This window comes from Bombus flavifrons, chromosome 8 (genome assembly GCF_040668555.2).
Source record: "Bombus flavifrons isolate JBK064 chromosome 8, iyBomFlav1_principal, whole genome shotgun sequence".
NCBI lineage: Eukaryota > Metazoa > Arthropoda > Insecta > Hymenoptera > Apidae > Bombus > Bombus flavifrons.
Genome location: NC_138449.1, coordinates 858,788 through 875,108, shown reverse-complemented (window position 1 = coordinate 875,108; position 16,321 = coordinate 858,788). Strand labels below are relative to the sequence as shown.

At 35.2% G+C, this 16,321-nt stretch overlaps 2 protein-coding genes across 8 annotated transcripts; one reads left to right on the top strand and one right to left on the bottom strand.

Annotated features, from left to right (window-relative positions):
* Nucleotides 1-572: 572 nt before the first annotated feature.
* On the bottom strand, nt 573-8,576 carry LOC138182206 (uncharacterized). 3 transcript variants are annotated; one of them, XM_069117807.1, is made up of 13 exons: nt 8,443-8,576; nt 6,634-6,737; nt 6,150-6,282; nt 5,984-6,051; nt 5,636-5,893; nt 5,408-5,510; nt 5,176-5,306; nt 4,833-5,082; nt 4,681-4,748; nt 4,528-4,602; nt 4,070-4,432; nt 3,709-3,969; nt 573-3,468 (listed from the first exon to the last, which is right to left on the bottom strand). In XM_069117807.1, exons 2-13 carry the CDS (start codon nt 6,734-6,736, stop codon nt 3,353-3,355), a joined length of 1,929 nt encoding a protein of 642 aa, XP_068973908.1. In that variant the 5' UTR covers nt 6,737; nt 8,443-8,576; the 3' UTR covers nt 573-3,352. The 3 variants fall into 3 exon arrangements, with proteins under 3 accessions (XP_068973908.1, XP_068973907.1, XP_068973906.1); XM_069117806.1 differs by having other exon boundaries at nt 7,702-8,540; XM_069117805.1 differs by lacking the exon at nt 8,443-8,576 and adding an exon at nt 7,053-7,527.
* A 1,399-nt stretch (nt 8,577-9,975) lies between these two features.
* Nucleotides 9,976-15,770, top strand: LOC138182828 (5'-3' exonuclease PLD3). 5 transcript variants are annotated; one of them, XM_069119089.1, is made up of 13 exons: nt 9,976-10,282; nt 10,340-10,675; nt 12,435-12,564; nt 12,862-13,104; nt 13,198-13,397; nt 13,496-13,844; nt 13,900-14,034; nt 14,117-14,308; nt 14,396-14,524; nt 14,681-14,820; nt 14,955-15,120; nt 15,216-15,357; nt 15,436-15,770. In XM_069119089.1, exons 3-13 carry the CDS (start codon nt 12,448-12,450, stop codon nt 15,627-15,629), a joined length of 2,007 nt encoding a protein of 668 aa, XP_068975190.1. In that variant the 5' UTR covers nt 9,976-10,282; nt 10,340-10,675; nt 12,435-12,447; the 3' UTR covers nt 15,630-15,770. The 5 variants fall into 5 exon arrangements, with proteins under 5 accessions (XP_068975190.1, XP_068975191.1, XP_068975192.1 ...); XM_069119090.1 differs by having other exon boundaries at nt 10,340-10,780; XM_069119091.1 differs by having other exon boundaries at nt 10,340-11,945; nt 15,442-15,770.
* The last annotated feature ends 551 nt before the right edge of the window (nt 15,771-16,321 follow it).

Sequence of the window (16,321 nt, the reverse complement as noted above, 5' to 3'; positions counted from 1 at the left end):
AAAAGAAAATCTTTTTTCGTTCCTATCGCCGTACATTATCGACGACATTGAAAATATCCATACAGCTACGAAGAAAACGTTCGATTTTTGACAAACTTTTTTAAATACCTGCATTTTGTGATTTTCTTTTTTTCTCATATTTTATTTGTTCTTAATAAGCAGCCTGAAGGATCCTGTTGCCGATTATGTATTTTTTCAAGTATTATAAAATATAGAAGGCACATACGGTACTGCATACACGTACAATCGTTCGTTCTATCCGTTTCTTCGAAACGATACTTTTCTTACATAGCAACAACGCACTTACGATCGTTTGTACATTTATACAGGTTTGTATGTACTCATCATATGTGCGGTAAAATATGCATTCATCTTTCTATACGATAACTTCTGTACATGTACGTGTATTTCCTCATATTCAAAATATAATAGTAAACATTACACATAGTGTAGCTTGTAATAGTTGTAGGTCAGGGCTTTGATCAGCAATCCTTGCGAAACGAAAGCGTCGATACTTCATTTTGGATTACAAAATACCATTGTAATTTTGAATCTTCATCTTTTTTTACTCATTCTTTCGCCCGAAAAATCGACAGTTTCGAATCGTCATTGTATTATTTTTCGATCTTAACTTTGTTTTGTCTCTTCATTGATTTTCTAGCTTGAGAAGAAACAATCAAACATACGACCATCTCGAACGATATCGCCTTGAAATACTGTCACAATTGCGTTTATCTTGTTTTTACAACATTCATCATACAATCGTTTCATTTTCAATAAAACACGCTCGCTTTATAACCTCAGTGCTCGTAACACGAGCAATGCTTAAGTCATCCTAAAATTAACGTATTTCTATCTCGTATATGTCCGTCTTTTGTCATTATCCTCGTCCTTGTCATAGTCATCATCATTGTCGTCGTCGTTCTGGTCCTCGTCCTGGTCATCGTCATCGTCGTTGTTGCGGTGACATTACATTGGTAGATAAAATATTACGATGCTACCTTAAGCATACATACTTATCGTTAACCTTCTTTTTCTCATTTTTTACATACATTACAACTTGTACATACATTCAATCAACATACACGATGTAAAAAATCGCACGCGCATACATACAACATACGTTAATAAATCCCTTGTAAAGAATTGTTATTTCTCATCGTTTGAATCATTCGTATTTTTGTTTTTTTTTCCTTTTTGTTTTCATATCTTGAATACTAGCATTTGTGTGTTCACGTTAAATTTTTCACGTAGAAGGCAGTAAAAGTATTACGATTAAATTGCGGTGTACATAAAAATTATATCTGGATTTCGATTTGATCAATATTGATTGATGAAACTTTCGCACAAGATATCAGTACTCATCCCACAACAACAACAATAACAACAATAACTCTCTTTCGTCCGTTATTATCTAGATGCATTAGTAATAAAGGGTACGATCGAGTCAATAACTATCATTGAGACACGTTGAGATGCGATCGTAAAATTGTTCGAATAAATTTTAATGTTGGACAAGGCGCGCCGCAGAGTGGTTACGCCTATTAAACTAGTACGGAACGTATCAGGAACTTGGTCAAGTATAAACAAACTATGGGTCCATTTCGGGAGGAAATAAACAGGACAGAAAATCTTTCAATGGAGAAATAAATAGAAAAATGCTGGAGTGAACGAGGATCGGGCTGGGAACGATAGATTTATGCGTATAAAAATAAGAATTTATCTTGATATTAAAAATTTGTCTATCTTACGGATTAGAACCAGCGCATCGTCGTACTCGAATATTCTAATTATACGAATTTCGGAACAGTCTCAATTATTTATACGCGTATATGTATATATCTATACACACACGTACGTACATGTGCGTGCAATATGTACGCGCGCGCGCGCGCACGTGTGTATATACATATATATAAAAACACACACGACATACACACATGTATGTATATACTTACATACACGCGTGTGTTTACTCTCGAATTCAGTATAATTGTATTCCGTTTCTATGTGAACTATAACAAATAATCGTGGATACAACGAGAGTAATAGATAGCCATATATAATTTTGTCGTAAGAAAATCTGTCATAAATCGAGGAGAAATAATGTTTTGATTAGGCACAATGCGACCATGTTATCAAAAAAAAAGAAATGCGATTTCAGTTTATTTTTCTAACGAATTCTGATCGCAATTGCATCGGCGTTCACGATGCGTTATTAATCCTCGTTACGGGATACTATTTTGCGTACATATTTCGAAATGTGTTAATCGAACGCCACTCTTCCACTGTGATCTTTTCCCTTTCGTCGATAATACAGATCTCACAATGGACGAAAACGAAAGGAACACGATAGTTAATCACTTTCAAGCTAGCGCTCGATAATTAAACGCGATTGTATAAGTGGAAAACTCTATACCCTTTAAAAACAGTCTTTATACAGTGCTTAAATTATTATATACAAAATGTAGCAGGTTAAGAGGTAAAAAGTATTTCCTTATCGTAAGTAATTGTTACGCGTTAAATTAATCAAATTCGCAGTTATAGGATTACATCAATTTCGTTCGCGATTAATCGAACATGGTCTTGACTCGTTATACCCTGCTTATATTTACAAGAAAGCTGCGGGTGCACAGTAGTCGGTCGATTGACAATATACTGCGTGCCTTACAAATCTCAATTACGTAAAAACGATCGAGGTATCGTTGTTTTCGTATTCTTAAATCGAAAATAAATGCGCGGTTTTTCAGTACATGAGCGAACTTTTTGCTCGTTCTTCAACATATGCTTATATAAAAAATATAAGTGCAAATATACAGATTTACAGGATGTAAATAGATGTAATCGGGTAGAAATCTCGACCATTGTATGAAACGGACGGGCATAAGACTTAAAATCTAGAATCTAAGTACATCCTTATCTATGTCAGAATGGATAAAAAAATGTAAGTAAAGATCGTGCGATGTTGTCTAATGCACAATAAAAAAGAAAAGAAACACAAAAGAAACTTACATAGTAGTATAAGCTATCGTATCTGAGTAAAGAGTCTCTGAGTAAAGAGTATTGTATCTGAGTCATCGACCGCAGATCGAACGTGGTGAAAGTCTAAAAGAAATACGAAGAAACAGATGGTAGTTGGCCAGCGCTGTCCAATCAAGTCGATTAAATTAAACTGTTCGTTCTTGGCCTCGATCCTTACAAAAGCGAATATAAAATCGGAGGAGTTTATTCGCCGTTGCTCTCTGCCTGTCGACTTTCCTCGACGTTCACAAGAAAAAAAAGAGAACGAGAAGAAAAAAAAAATAATCCCTCTAAAAGCATCGAGTACAATTCTTCACGTGGAAGTGGCATATCATCTTAACAAAAATATTACGGCACAATTTCCCATGATTGCGACAAACAAAATTATAGATTTGGAAAAAAGTGGCGCCAAACTAGAATACGCCTTTTCCATGTCTTCGCAAACTCCTGCAATAATAAAAATAAAATGATTACAACGATTATAAGCTGTATGATAACGGCATAAACATTGCATTATTAGTGGGTATTATTTGATTTTGATCTAATCTTAATAAATACTTAATAAAATGGTATACAGAGTAATGTAATAACATAATGTAACATAACAACATAATGTAATAACGTAAAGGGAAGAGATAAAGTGATAAAAGTAAAGAATGATAGATGCACGTTTGTTCATTAAAATACCTTGACTGACAAGCGTGTAGGATCGCTCTTCTTCGATCTGGCTTCTACTACAGACACGATCCAATTTAGTTAACCAAAGTTCCTGTTCCGAGACTTGAGTTTTAATTGCTTTTCCGGTTACGGACGTCTTCTCTGTACTATCGTCAAATTGCATAGAAAAACAAAAAGTTTGTCCAAAACTTGGGGAAGGTTGATTAGTTTTTAACGACACTATCGTATACCAAATATTTTTTTCTTCCCAACTACCATGACAATAATACGCTGCAACAGCAACAACAATAAATATAATAAATAATAAATAAATAGGGGGCATAGGAGATGCGTAACTATGAAATGTACTACAAGCAAATTTGATGCTTACTTATTTCTTCCGTATCGCACGTTTTTCCAATAAGGATTTCATTCTGATCCGATGAGGCACAGCCTATTTCAACATTGGTTCTTTTACAATCCTCTCTTTGCAGTTCTTGTTGTTGCTGATGTTGTTCTCCTCCATATTGATGATGATGATGATGGTGATGCTGCTGTTGGTGTTGTCGTTGCTGTTCGTACAATTCTTTCTCAGAAATATCTTCGTGCCAAGTCCTTTTTTTAGTAATTCTAGAAGAGTGTCTCTCACTACGACGTTGTCGACGAAACGAAGTATTAGATACACTGAATGGAGTAAATCCCAAGATAATATATCGTCCAGGATTGGGACACTTTCTCTGACGTAATGAAGAGCCTATACAATTACGAAACGAATCACATGGTAATATACATACATAGTACGTTTCACGAATTATACGATTAAAATGATCAACTCGGAGTATCACTTACTTATTAGAGTGGTATATGCCATTGTAGATGTGTCTGCAAGGGAACACGCCTCGTCTGGCATTATAGCTTTTTCATCTATACATGTTACATGTTCCAAATTATGAAAAAAGATAATCGAAACACTCGAGAAATAAAACGTCGAGTTATACTTACCCGATTGCTGTAACTCTATAATGTGGTGATCTCGTTTATGAAATATCATGCAAACGTAGCCAATGTCACTGCAAGAGTAGTATATGTATAATATGTTACAATTACTTCTATATTTGTAACAAATACTCATATAACGTACAACTGTTACTTACCAACCGCTAGTAACGTGAGCAATCAACTTTACTTTATATCCTTGTGTATTTTCCGTAGGATGTAATTTTTCAAGATTATGACAAACAATCTTCTCTTCGTGAAACGTATCCCCATCGGTGTTTTGTACTTTAACTTTGAGTGTTGCATTTTTATTCGTAAAATGATAAACTTTAGTACCGTCTAAAGAACGCCAGTCATGATGTTCGGTAATCCATGAAGGATATTTGCATCTATTATGTTCTTTATCAACTGCAAATCCAAAGCCCAATGTCTTTGTAAACTCACCGTCTCAAAGGTAACGAATATTGGGACAAATGAAATTGATCGAGGAATTTTGTATACCTTTCGTAAGCTTTATAGTTGGTGATCCCTCCGAAACTGTAGTTAGGCCGTTACAAGTTGGTTCACCTGATTGAGCGAGTAAGTAGGCCACCTTTCCCTGATGATGTGTTTTCTCTTCGTACAGGAAACATCTGCTCATGGAAAGGATAAAAACAAAGGCAAGTTTAAACTTCAAAGGCAAAGGCAAGTTTAAATTTTAAATTCAATGTGTGGCCTATCGAATCATGCATACCTATACATTTTTTCGGCACTCGAAATACTTCTTCCTTTTAATGTTCCAACGAGGTATTTGTTACGACCATCGTTCCATACAGCGAGGCATTGTAACTCCTCCGCTAAAATGTAAAAACAAGAGATTCGTAACAATATTGATTGTTTTAGAATATGTGCATATATGTACGAAAACAACATTTATCCGTGAAATGAATAGATGACAACAATAATGTTTGCTTAAGCTTACTGTTACTCTCGCTTCGTTTGATATCCGGGCAAGCCTGATATTTCAGAAGTAATTTACTTTCGTCAGTACATTTCTCCCCAAGGCTAATAGGCATTGCGCATTCACCAAAACCCTTATCATAGGTAAACGTAAATGATGGTCCACTAAAAGGACAAGGTATCGGCTTGGAATTTATGCGAAACATGGAATACAAAGTATCATCGGACTTAATGTTCGAGCACATTTCGTCCAAAGTGGTTTGTTCCGTATAGCACCATCCTGGCAAGAGAAACAAAACGAGTTTTACGTATTTGAAAACACAAAAGTTGCGAGGAAACAACGAAACAAAGATAAAATTCCTTGACTAACCTTCACGAAATTGAATCACATTCTCATGCCGATCGTTAATAATTATACAATAATAGCATTTGTCACCACTGAAATGTCATTGCAAGGATTAGTATGTCTTCAAGCTCCAGGTTAGTCGTTGTTCTTTTATTATGCATTCTGGAAAGAACCATCTTCAAATACTTACTACACGATGTACGAGTCCTCGGATCGCTCGATGCATGTCCTTTCGCCTATAACCGTTGTATTAAGGATAATGGGTGCGATTTTCCCATATTGATACCATTCTCCAGTCCACGCAACTGGAAACTCGCAAGAACCTGTGACAATTTTATAATATTACTAAATAAATAGTCTATCCGTTTTTGTTTCTTACTTGTTCTTAACTATTGTCATCTTACAATGACAAGTTTGATTATAGATTTCTACCATTTACCATTTAATGCTGAGTATTCCAACATTATTACACGTTACCTTAATGAAAAGGAATACATATATGTTTTCAATGTCGATGAAAAAGGAAAAGATAGAAATCACTCTATATTCCTCCAATGGGTCATATACATTATACACGAAATAGAATCAGTAAAGTGCATTTTACATTCATCCGGCTACATGACTTAACAATTGCATGACATATGTATATTATATGAGTACATATGTATATTCACCATTTACAATGTGTACATCACCCAGGGATAACATCAACAGTATTAACATTGTTGCTGAGCAATGAAGATGTCTTTCCTCGTATGAAAAGGAAAATTCTCGCATCCTGAAATATAAAAAATAATTAGATGTAATTGATTTTTTACATCTAAACTATTCTTATCAGTCCTTTATGTTATCAATTAACTATTGCTGTCGCACAAAATAGTCGAATCATTTCCGATTTTTCTTTCTCTCTCATGCCATTATCTAAATTCTAAGCTATTCTAAATAGAACTTCAATTCGAAATTTCATTGTCTGTTATTAAATGCTTGTCTGAGATTAGAATACCATAGAGTGTTGATAGTGAATATCGATTTCAAGTTATTGCCATCTACTATTCTTATCATTTTCGTAAAATTAGCTCTATGTATCACGTACCAATTCGAGCGTATCGTCCGTTTTCCAAAATGCGAGAAACCATAATGATGGAATATACAGAAGAAAATATTCATTACGATTACGGAGGTACGACGGTAACGAAAGGACGTATGTACAGAGTTTGACGGAACTGCGAAAAGCGTCTACGAAGGAAACCCCCGAGGAAGATGCATTATTTAGCAAAGTACACGTGTCCCGATCGGTTTCGTTCAACGTGTTTTCTCCCTTTACCGCGAACCTAGCGTGCACCTCTTCGTACCCTATCATTCGAGGGATGCGCGAATAGGCGCGGATCTGCGCATCGCAACAACCCTTAAACGTCCAATTTTTCTCCTGTTTATTACATATCCTATATTTGTTGTCTCTCGAAATTAACAAGCGTATTTTATATTCCTTCTAATTTCTACTTTTCTTTCTATACTTAGTTTCGATATGAATCTTCAAATTGCATAACTTGTTCGTTTATAACATTGATTCACACCGATCAACATGAGTTTAATCGTTACTCGCGACATTCATTTCACGATGTGGGAGATGAAACCCGTTCTCATCGAATACACACGGAAATACACAATTCATTGACTGATTATCTGATGATAATCATGATTCATTGTCACTGGGAATTGGGGTTGTCATAAGGAACACTAACCTTTTTTGTATCTCTGGCATCGCAAATGCAAAGCTGATTCGAAGAAGACAGAACTAACAGTTTTAAAAAAAATCACCTAATGATATTCCATGATCGAAATTCAATATTTAAGTATAAAGTGATCTTGTTGAACATGAAGCAATTCGTTCAAATTTCAGAATATTTCGAGCGGAAGATAGTATAATATTGTTAAATAATTTACGATTACAGAACTTTGTCAGCATGTAAACTATTTTTAGAAGAGCAAAATGAAGACGAGGGATTACTGTAGGACGCGGAACTCGATTTCTCCTGATTGTTAATGTTAGCTGTTTCTTCCGCAATAATTAATTCAATTAATTTGCATCAAAGAGACGCGTTATACACGATCAGGTCCTTTATTAACGGAATGTTTTTCGTCAATTTAACCATGGAAGAACAACACACCACTCTTTTTACTAGCACTAGCACTATCATCGTAGGTACCACTTTGATACAAAAGCATCACCAATGAAAACAACTACATTGAACACTGATTTTTCTTCCAGTAAATGCATCACACAAACTCTTTTCCAAAATTCTTTCACTGAAATTTTTTGGTTTCATACGAATACATGAGAAACTAAATGAAAACGTAACACATGGAATATGCTACTTTTTATTATTCTTAATCTTCAAATAGTTTGTATTGGCAATGGAATTCAGTATTCACTACTATGGTCGACCCTAAAATTTTAAAAGTCTGTTTGTTAATTTGCTCACTTCTAGAAACAATGGCGGTAGCCTATGAACAGCGAGCAGAACGCCGCGCTGTTGCAACTATTTCTACGGTACGGTACAACACTAGGATACTACACTGTAGAACCAGCAGAACCCCAGCATCCCAGCATGCATCACTGAATATATAGACTGCTCGCCTATGAATCAAAATCGGTGTGTATGGTATGTTACTAAAATTTTAGTGTCTTCTTGAACCGTAGTCTTTGTCCTTTCCTTTTTCTTTTCTTTTCCCTTGCCTTGTTCCTCTCTGTTTTCATCTCCATTTCTTCCTCATGTTAATAATTGTTACGAAACGATATATTATTTGTTGAGTCTTTCATCATAATCTTTCTTCTTGGAATAAATTAGGGAGGTGAAGTGAATGAAGAACATCGATTGTTCAATCACTAACTCTATATTATAGTAAATGTTCTCTGTTACTGAAACAGTAATTACAATTGATGAAAATCCGTACGAACAAATAAAACATGAAACCATGCTTTTGAATGCTAGATAGAAATCTAAAAATTTCTAACGCACATTTATGCTTGTGATGTGTATTAGATACAGAATATGATCGTGCTTGTATCACGATTATGTAAGCAGCCCGGAAATTCGCTAGGGAAAACCAACCATCTTTTGAGCAAAAAAAAGATCAAGATGGAGAGTAAGAAAAGGATCCGTCCTACGTTCTTCGTTATCCGTGTCATATTTTGATATTTTTCTCCATTAATCTCCATTTTGATATTTTTCGATTCAAAATAAGCGCTTCTCTCCCCCCTCCCTCCCTCTCTCTCTCACTCTCTCTCTCTCTCTCTCTCTCTCTCTCTCTATCTCCCATCGGTGTTTTGTGATGATTATTGGGTAGTTCCACTGACCGACGCTACAGTTTAGAGACATCGTTGTCAGTTTGGTAGAAAGGCATATCTGTGTATTACTGAAAAGAAGACTAGCGTAAGAAATGCAGGTTTGATTGATTATTTCATATAGACACAATACAGTCATAAAGATAAGCATGCATGTTGGTCGAGAGTATCACACATCAAACAAAACAATATAGCAACGTGTGACGATGAACGATATCAAGCAGTATTTCCCTTGCCTCTGTGCTGTTTCGCTAGTTTTCTTTCCAGCAACGTACCATACTTATGTGCGCGTTAATGAGATTGTAGTAATACAGATTTAGTGGTAGTATTATTAGCAAAATTTTGACACAATCTACCGGCTGCCAGAGAACTACCAGGAAATAATCACAAATCACCCGAGGAGCGTCCGAAAATCTTTATATTATTGTACATTGTGGTTTTGCCAATACTTTTGATACAGGACATATATAGGTTATATAAACAAGTTTGGACACGTTTATACTAAAAGCATAAAAAAGAAAGATATTCAAAAATTGAACCATAAAGAAGCAACATGAGAATACAAGAACGACCTGGGTCTGTGCACGTGCGACACACATATACATATAAATACAATGAATGTCTCAAACAGAACCTTTTCTTGTTCTGTTTATATGTATGATTATGGTTTTGTTAAGTTGTATCACAGTTTAGTAACCTAGGGACTTTTGTGGAGGCACCTGTATCGACCTAAAATAAGAACAGGTTTTGGCATTCGCTAGGGAAAGCCGTCCGAAAATTGAGTCAACCCCAATCTAGTCGTGAAAAATCAACATGACAGATCAACAAAGCCACGTTTTGCGCATGCGCAACGTATACATCTACATTGTCTTGCAGTATATGAGTGTCAAGACTTGTTTATACGATTGTGGACGAAACAATTAACTTCTATCAGTTCTACAAGTTCTATATGGAATTATAGGGAAAACAATTATTTGGTGTATGTTAGTTCTGTAGCTTAACCAACGAGACGAGGCGGTAGACGTAAGCAAAAGGTGATTAACAAATAAGCGAAACAAATCGTAGTGACAATATTGTCACTAGTAGGCAGCCAATAGCTGCAGCCAATAGTTGCAGCCAATAGTTGCAGTCACAGCAATCACGTTTTGTTTATGTCTACTGCTTCGTCCCGTTGGGCAAACTATAGTCGATATAGTCTATTCCGTTTAACATTGGTCATACGTGCTTGATAAATAAGTCTGTCATAAGTGATGAAAAACATTCGGTTAATTTGAATTACAAAAATCTTGTGTAAATAACAATCGTTCCAACGAATTTCAGAGGGAAACGGAGTTTGTGACTATGTAGCTATTTTTATGAAAAGTAAAATAGTACGTTCGTTATTCAGCTATTTTCTCTGATGTTTAATATCGTAGTCCGATATCTTATTAAGAAAATTGTTTCGGAAATTGAAGTGAACGAAAAAGAAACAACAGGTGTGAGTGATATGTCGATACCCACACAAGCGTAACTTATATACATACATATTATTTCCAATTCCAAAAATTGGTGAGGTTTACGATGAACCCTAGAGTGCGTGAAAATTCAGCCGCTTATACTACTATACTAATTATATATTTACATATACATACATATGTACATACTTGTATATTTTCAATTTCAACCCTAGAATGATAACGCTATAGCATTTTTTGATTGTTTCTAATAAAATAATTTTTTCAACATTTCCGAGAGATGTGTGTCTGCTCTTTCTTAGACATCTTAATAAAAGATAAGAAGTTTATGGCTTTAAAGAAAGAAAGGGAATTAAAATTTACATTTTGTCATTTAGAAACGTACGCTAAAACGGTCTTTGTTCGATATATTCCACTTACAATGGTTTTGTGAATACTTTAATCGTTATACATATATTGTTTTTGATGAACAGAAAATATAATTTATATCTTATGTAACTTTAAGGAAATCTTTTATAATTAATAATAATTTCGAAAACAAATTAAAATTTAGAATTTTCCACAAAACGTACAAACGATATTAAATGTATTTTCAAATATACTTGACATTAACAGATGCATTAATTAATTGGTCTCGACTTGGACTCAAAAGACGCTCGAAAGGATTAAGTAATTAAGAGTCATATTGATACATTTACAGTACGTTCTACAAAATGAATTTCTTCTTAAACAATGATATTTTGTATGATACCATGCATTCATAAAATGCATCAAGGATAGTCGATATATATGCATGCGCATTTTTGTTTTCTTTTATCTATAGCATTTCTGAACCTCCCTTGATACCGATATTGTTCTATATCCGCTTATAAAGACACAACATAACATACATGTACACACGCATACATATGTATGTGCGATTTATCGGTCGTCCAAATCAGATTGTAACAAATTTAACGGAGATAAAGAAATAATCATAAATAATATGGAAAAGTACCGTTTTGAAAGTTTTGAAGACGAAATATGTAGGTCACAGAAAGCTCTTGAGCGCAAGTCCGTCGCGAAGCAAACGCGACTTTTCGATCGACACTGTTCGTTTCGTAAAATACGTCGGTGGTAGGTCGACGGACGCAACGTTTAGAACGGCGCACGTGTGTAAATGTTACCGAAGATTTCCTTCGTCAGGGTATGTTTTTATCCAACTTGAACTTGATACGTTTCCATTCAACTGTTTTTACGTATATACATGTAGATGCACATGCACGTTCGCCAATTTTTCCTCAACCCCGAACCTCCCACTTACTCCCTATATTTTATTCTCCGCATCCTTTTCTATTTCTTTGTTCATTTTGATCCAGAAGAAAATATGTAGCGGTTCAGCGCTTTTAACAAAGAAAGTTACGAAATAGTGCATAGATCTTTGGCTACGCTACGACCAGTCACATTTTGATCGCTTGGAGAATAATAATTTTGAAAAGGAATTGTTCAAATTGCAACAAAATATATTATTGTCACAATTAAAGTTATGCTTAAAAGGGTTTCGTTATTAAACTACTCGTATTATTGTGTTTTTTTCATTTACATTCCGCAAAGGGTTTTAATTATCTTTCACGTGCATGGTGTTCCATAGTTTCCTAAGTGTTCCTCTTACAAAAATACCCTGTTTAAATTATAGTAAATGCATCAGGATGTCTTTTTTCGCTTGGAAAGGGAGCAATCGTTCCGAAAATACCGAACATGGTGGACGCAATTTACAAGATGGTCTTTTTCAAATTGCATCTCAAGCTTGTCACATATTAGTACAAGTAAGTTTACTAGAATTAAGTCACTTTCACGAGTTTCGCACACTCGAATAAATGCGGTTTATTTACTTCAACTTTTATTTCTGTCTTATATCTATTTAAATTGTACGCATTTCTCTTTTTCCGCTTTTTTTAAATTTTTAATTCCTTTAGCAATCAGTCTTTAAGTTGAAATCAATATGAAAGAACGGAAAAGAGGTGAAAAGATTTCCATGATTTTACATTTTTACTTTTACATATACGAGTTGCGATACGAGTGCGCGAGTAATTTTACTGATCGTATGAAATTCGATCCGAAAGGTGAACAACACGCACAACGTTTCGTACGGTGGAAACAATAATGTAAGGAATATCGCATATTCGAAATGTTCCGGCAATGACGAAGATTCGATACGTCATACAGCTTCTTCCACGAGTAAAGCCACTACTTCCACGGTTAAGTCTTATACGAAGTACATGAAAGAGCAAGGCAAGGATCAGGATGTAGTCGTTTTATTGCCACATCGTAAGAGCAGAACGCCTCTTGTTAAGCACAAATTATCCGTATGTACAATTACGTAAGGATTCCTTCTTTTTATCCCATTTCGAATGCCTTTGTCCTATCCATCAAACAAAAATTTACCTTACTTGTCACAGACAGTTTCTGAGAATGCCAGATTGGAATTGAACCCATCAAAGTATGTCGGCAGTGGTGGTAGAAATAGTGGTTCTGGCGGTGGATCTGGTGCCAGTGCAGCTAACGGTAATACCACCGCTCCTGACGATGATTTCGAATTGTGGGATTATTCCGGTTTTATGTTGAGAAATGATACTGATGATCCAATTGCGAATGGGAAGTTAGTGTTTCTTTTGACCAGAAAAACGAAATACGATCGACTATCCTTCAAAAATAAGATAATTAATTAGTCGTGTTAATATTATGTTATCGAAATAGATGGGGAGGTGCACAAGGATGGTGCAGACCAAGCTGCATTCCAATTACAGTCATATTAATTTTGATAGTGCTGGTTGTTTTATTGCCGTTATTAGATCATGCAGCGGATAAATACGCGTCGAACGGCACGAATTTCGATTTCGATACGAGTTGCATGAATGGCTGTAATTTATCTTTCGTGGAAACTCTGCCAATCGGCATGAATTACACGAATAACACCGTTTTTCTTGACAACACTTACGACTCTTGGATAAAATTGATTTCATTGGCGCGGGAAAAGATAGAAATAGCATCGTTTTATTGGACTATGAGGAGGGAAGATGTATATCCAGACGATAGTGCTAAACAGGTATGTAAGTAACTGAATTTATGTGTTCCAGGAAAGTTCGAAACGATTGTTTCAGGGTGAAGAAGTTTTCCATTTGCTTCTCCAAGCGGGCAGAGATCGGAATATTTTACTGAAGATAACGCAAAATATACCGTCGCAAATAAGACCGAACATCGATACGGAAGTGTTGACGAAAAAGGCAAACGCTAAGGTAATTTAATGCTGTTTTAAAGTAATTCAATAATTTGAACGATTCCGCAGGGAAGAACGTGTGTCATATTTACTGTGAGTAGGTCAAAAGTTTAAATTTTGCTGGATTGCTCGGAGGAGGAGTACTTCATTCGAAATTATGGCTCGTTGACAGAACGCATTTATATATTGGTTCTGCGAATATGGATTGGCGGTCGCTCTCGCAGGTGAAGGAACTTGGTTTAATGGCTTTAAATTGCAGTTGTTTGGCAAACGATTTTGCCAAGATATTCGACGTAAGTTGATTGTTTCTGGTAATCCATATACGGATACTACGTAATAGCTAACTAAAAGCTAAAGCTATTTTTTGATATATTTGGTAGATTTATTGGACAGTAGGCAACGATGGTAAAATACCTTCTGTTTGGCCGGATTATCTTAACACGAGAATTAATTTAAAGAATCCGATGAACTTTACATTTATGAACAATAAGTATAAAACATTTGTTGCGGTGAGTGTGATATTTTTTTGAGGACATCATTCCAGCGTATACAAATTTAATATGAAACAGGCTTTGTGCGAATCTAAAATATCAAGTCCAGATTGAAAAAAGTGTGGCTGAAAGGAAGAAATAGCAGAATTTGTATTATAATATCGTATATTTCAGAGTTCACCTCCGCCATTTTCGCCAAAGGGTAGAACGAATGACGTGGATGCTATTCTTTATTGCATCGAAAAAGCCGAGAAATTTATTTATATCTCAGTGATGGATTATTTTCCACTGACTATATATACAGCTAAAATCAAGTGCGTATCGATTAATCTACTTAGGTGTTTCTAATACGTCCATTAATCTATCTATATTCACACGCATGCGTATATGAACTACGTGTATAACTTAACTTTGTATAACTTAACTTTGTATAATTCGTATGATTTAGATATTGGCCGATAATAGATGATGCACTGAGAACGGCAGCTATCGAACGTAAAGTACACATACGACTATTGATATCGTCGTGGAAGCATATGAGGAAATCAGAGGTTTTCTTTTTGAAATCGCTCATGGAACTAACAGATAGTTATGCGGGTGTGAAAATTGAAGTGGTCAGTAAAGAATTAAAGAAGCATGCTTGCGTCCTATATAGTTCCATTATATATTTCATACATGACATCGCATTTACGCTAACATATTTTTCTAGAGAAAATTTATAGTTCCTACGAATCCTGATTTCGACAGAATACCGTTTTCAAGGGTAAATCACAATAAATATATGGTGACCGATGTAACAGCGTATATAGGAACAAGCAACTGGTCTGGCGATTATTTTATAAATACAGCAGGCAATTGTTTCTCTTACTTTTCCTCCTTTCTTTTTTTCTTTCTTTTTATACATTTGTGATTAACGATTGGTTTGTTAGGTATAGGTACGGTATTCGAGACCATCGGCGATCAGACTTCGGAAAATCTTAGGCAGCAATTGGAAAATATTTTTCATCGCGATTGGTATTCTGAATATTCTTATGCTTTAAACGAAAGTATACCATTTGTGAAACGATCGACAAATACCATCGAAGACTACTACCTACGATCATCACGTTACATATTAGCGTGATAATATCAACGATTTGATCAACGTTTCCAACGAAGACAATGAAAATCATTTCTTGCTGCTTAATACGAAGTCTTGGAGACGAATTTCTTAAATGTTTTGTCCCTTGTCATTGACAAAATTAAACTCATTCTTTTTTCCTTATCTTTTTTTTCTTTTTTTTTTTACGAAGCACATTCTTACGATTATCCATACTCAGCAAATATCGACTTCGAGCTGACGTTTTGTTTGTTCCGTGTACATTACATACACAAACACATTCCTCTTTCATTCTCTTTTATGTTGTTCCATCTCTGCTGTTATTTCTTTAAAGACATACACGAGCGTACATTTACACCCACGCGTACCATCTTCTTCGGATTCCATCTCTCTCACTTGCTCGCTTACTTACTCATACTTCTTTCCCTCCATCTGATGTGCGCATTCACGCACATACACACTCATTAACCACGAAGTAAGTACCTACGTATCTGAAATTTTAAACCTATAGGAATAATCTTACATAATGGACGTTTGTGTGCCTTGCTTTAAGTGACCTTGCGAATGTCTTCTATGAAAAATCATTTTAATATTAAAACCCAAGCAATATTCCGTCCATATAATAATATAATTCTGAAAAAGATTATATACATTTTAGTAATTAATATTTAACATATTCCGTTATTATATGTGATTGATTTAAACGTTGCTATAAG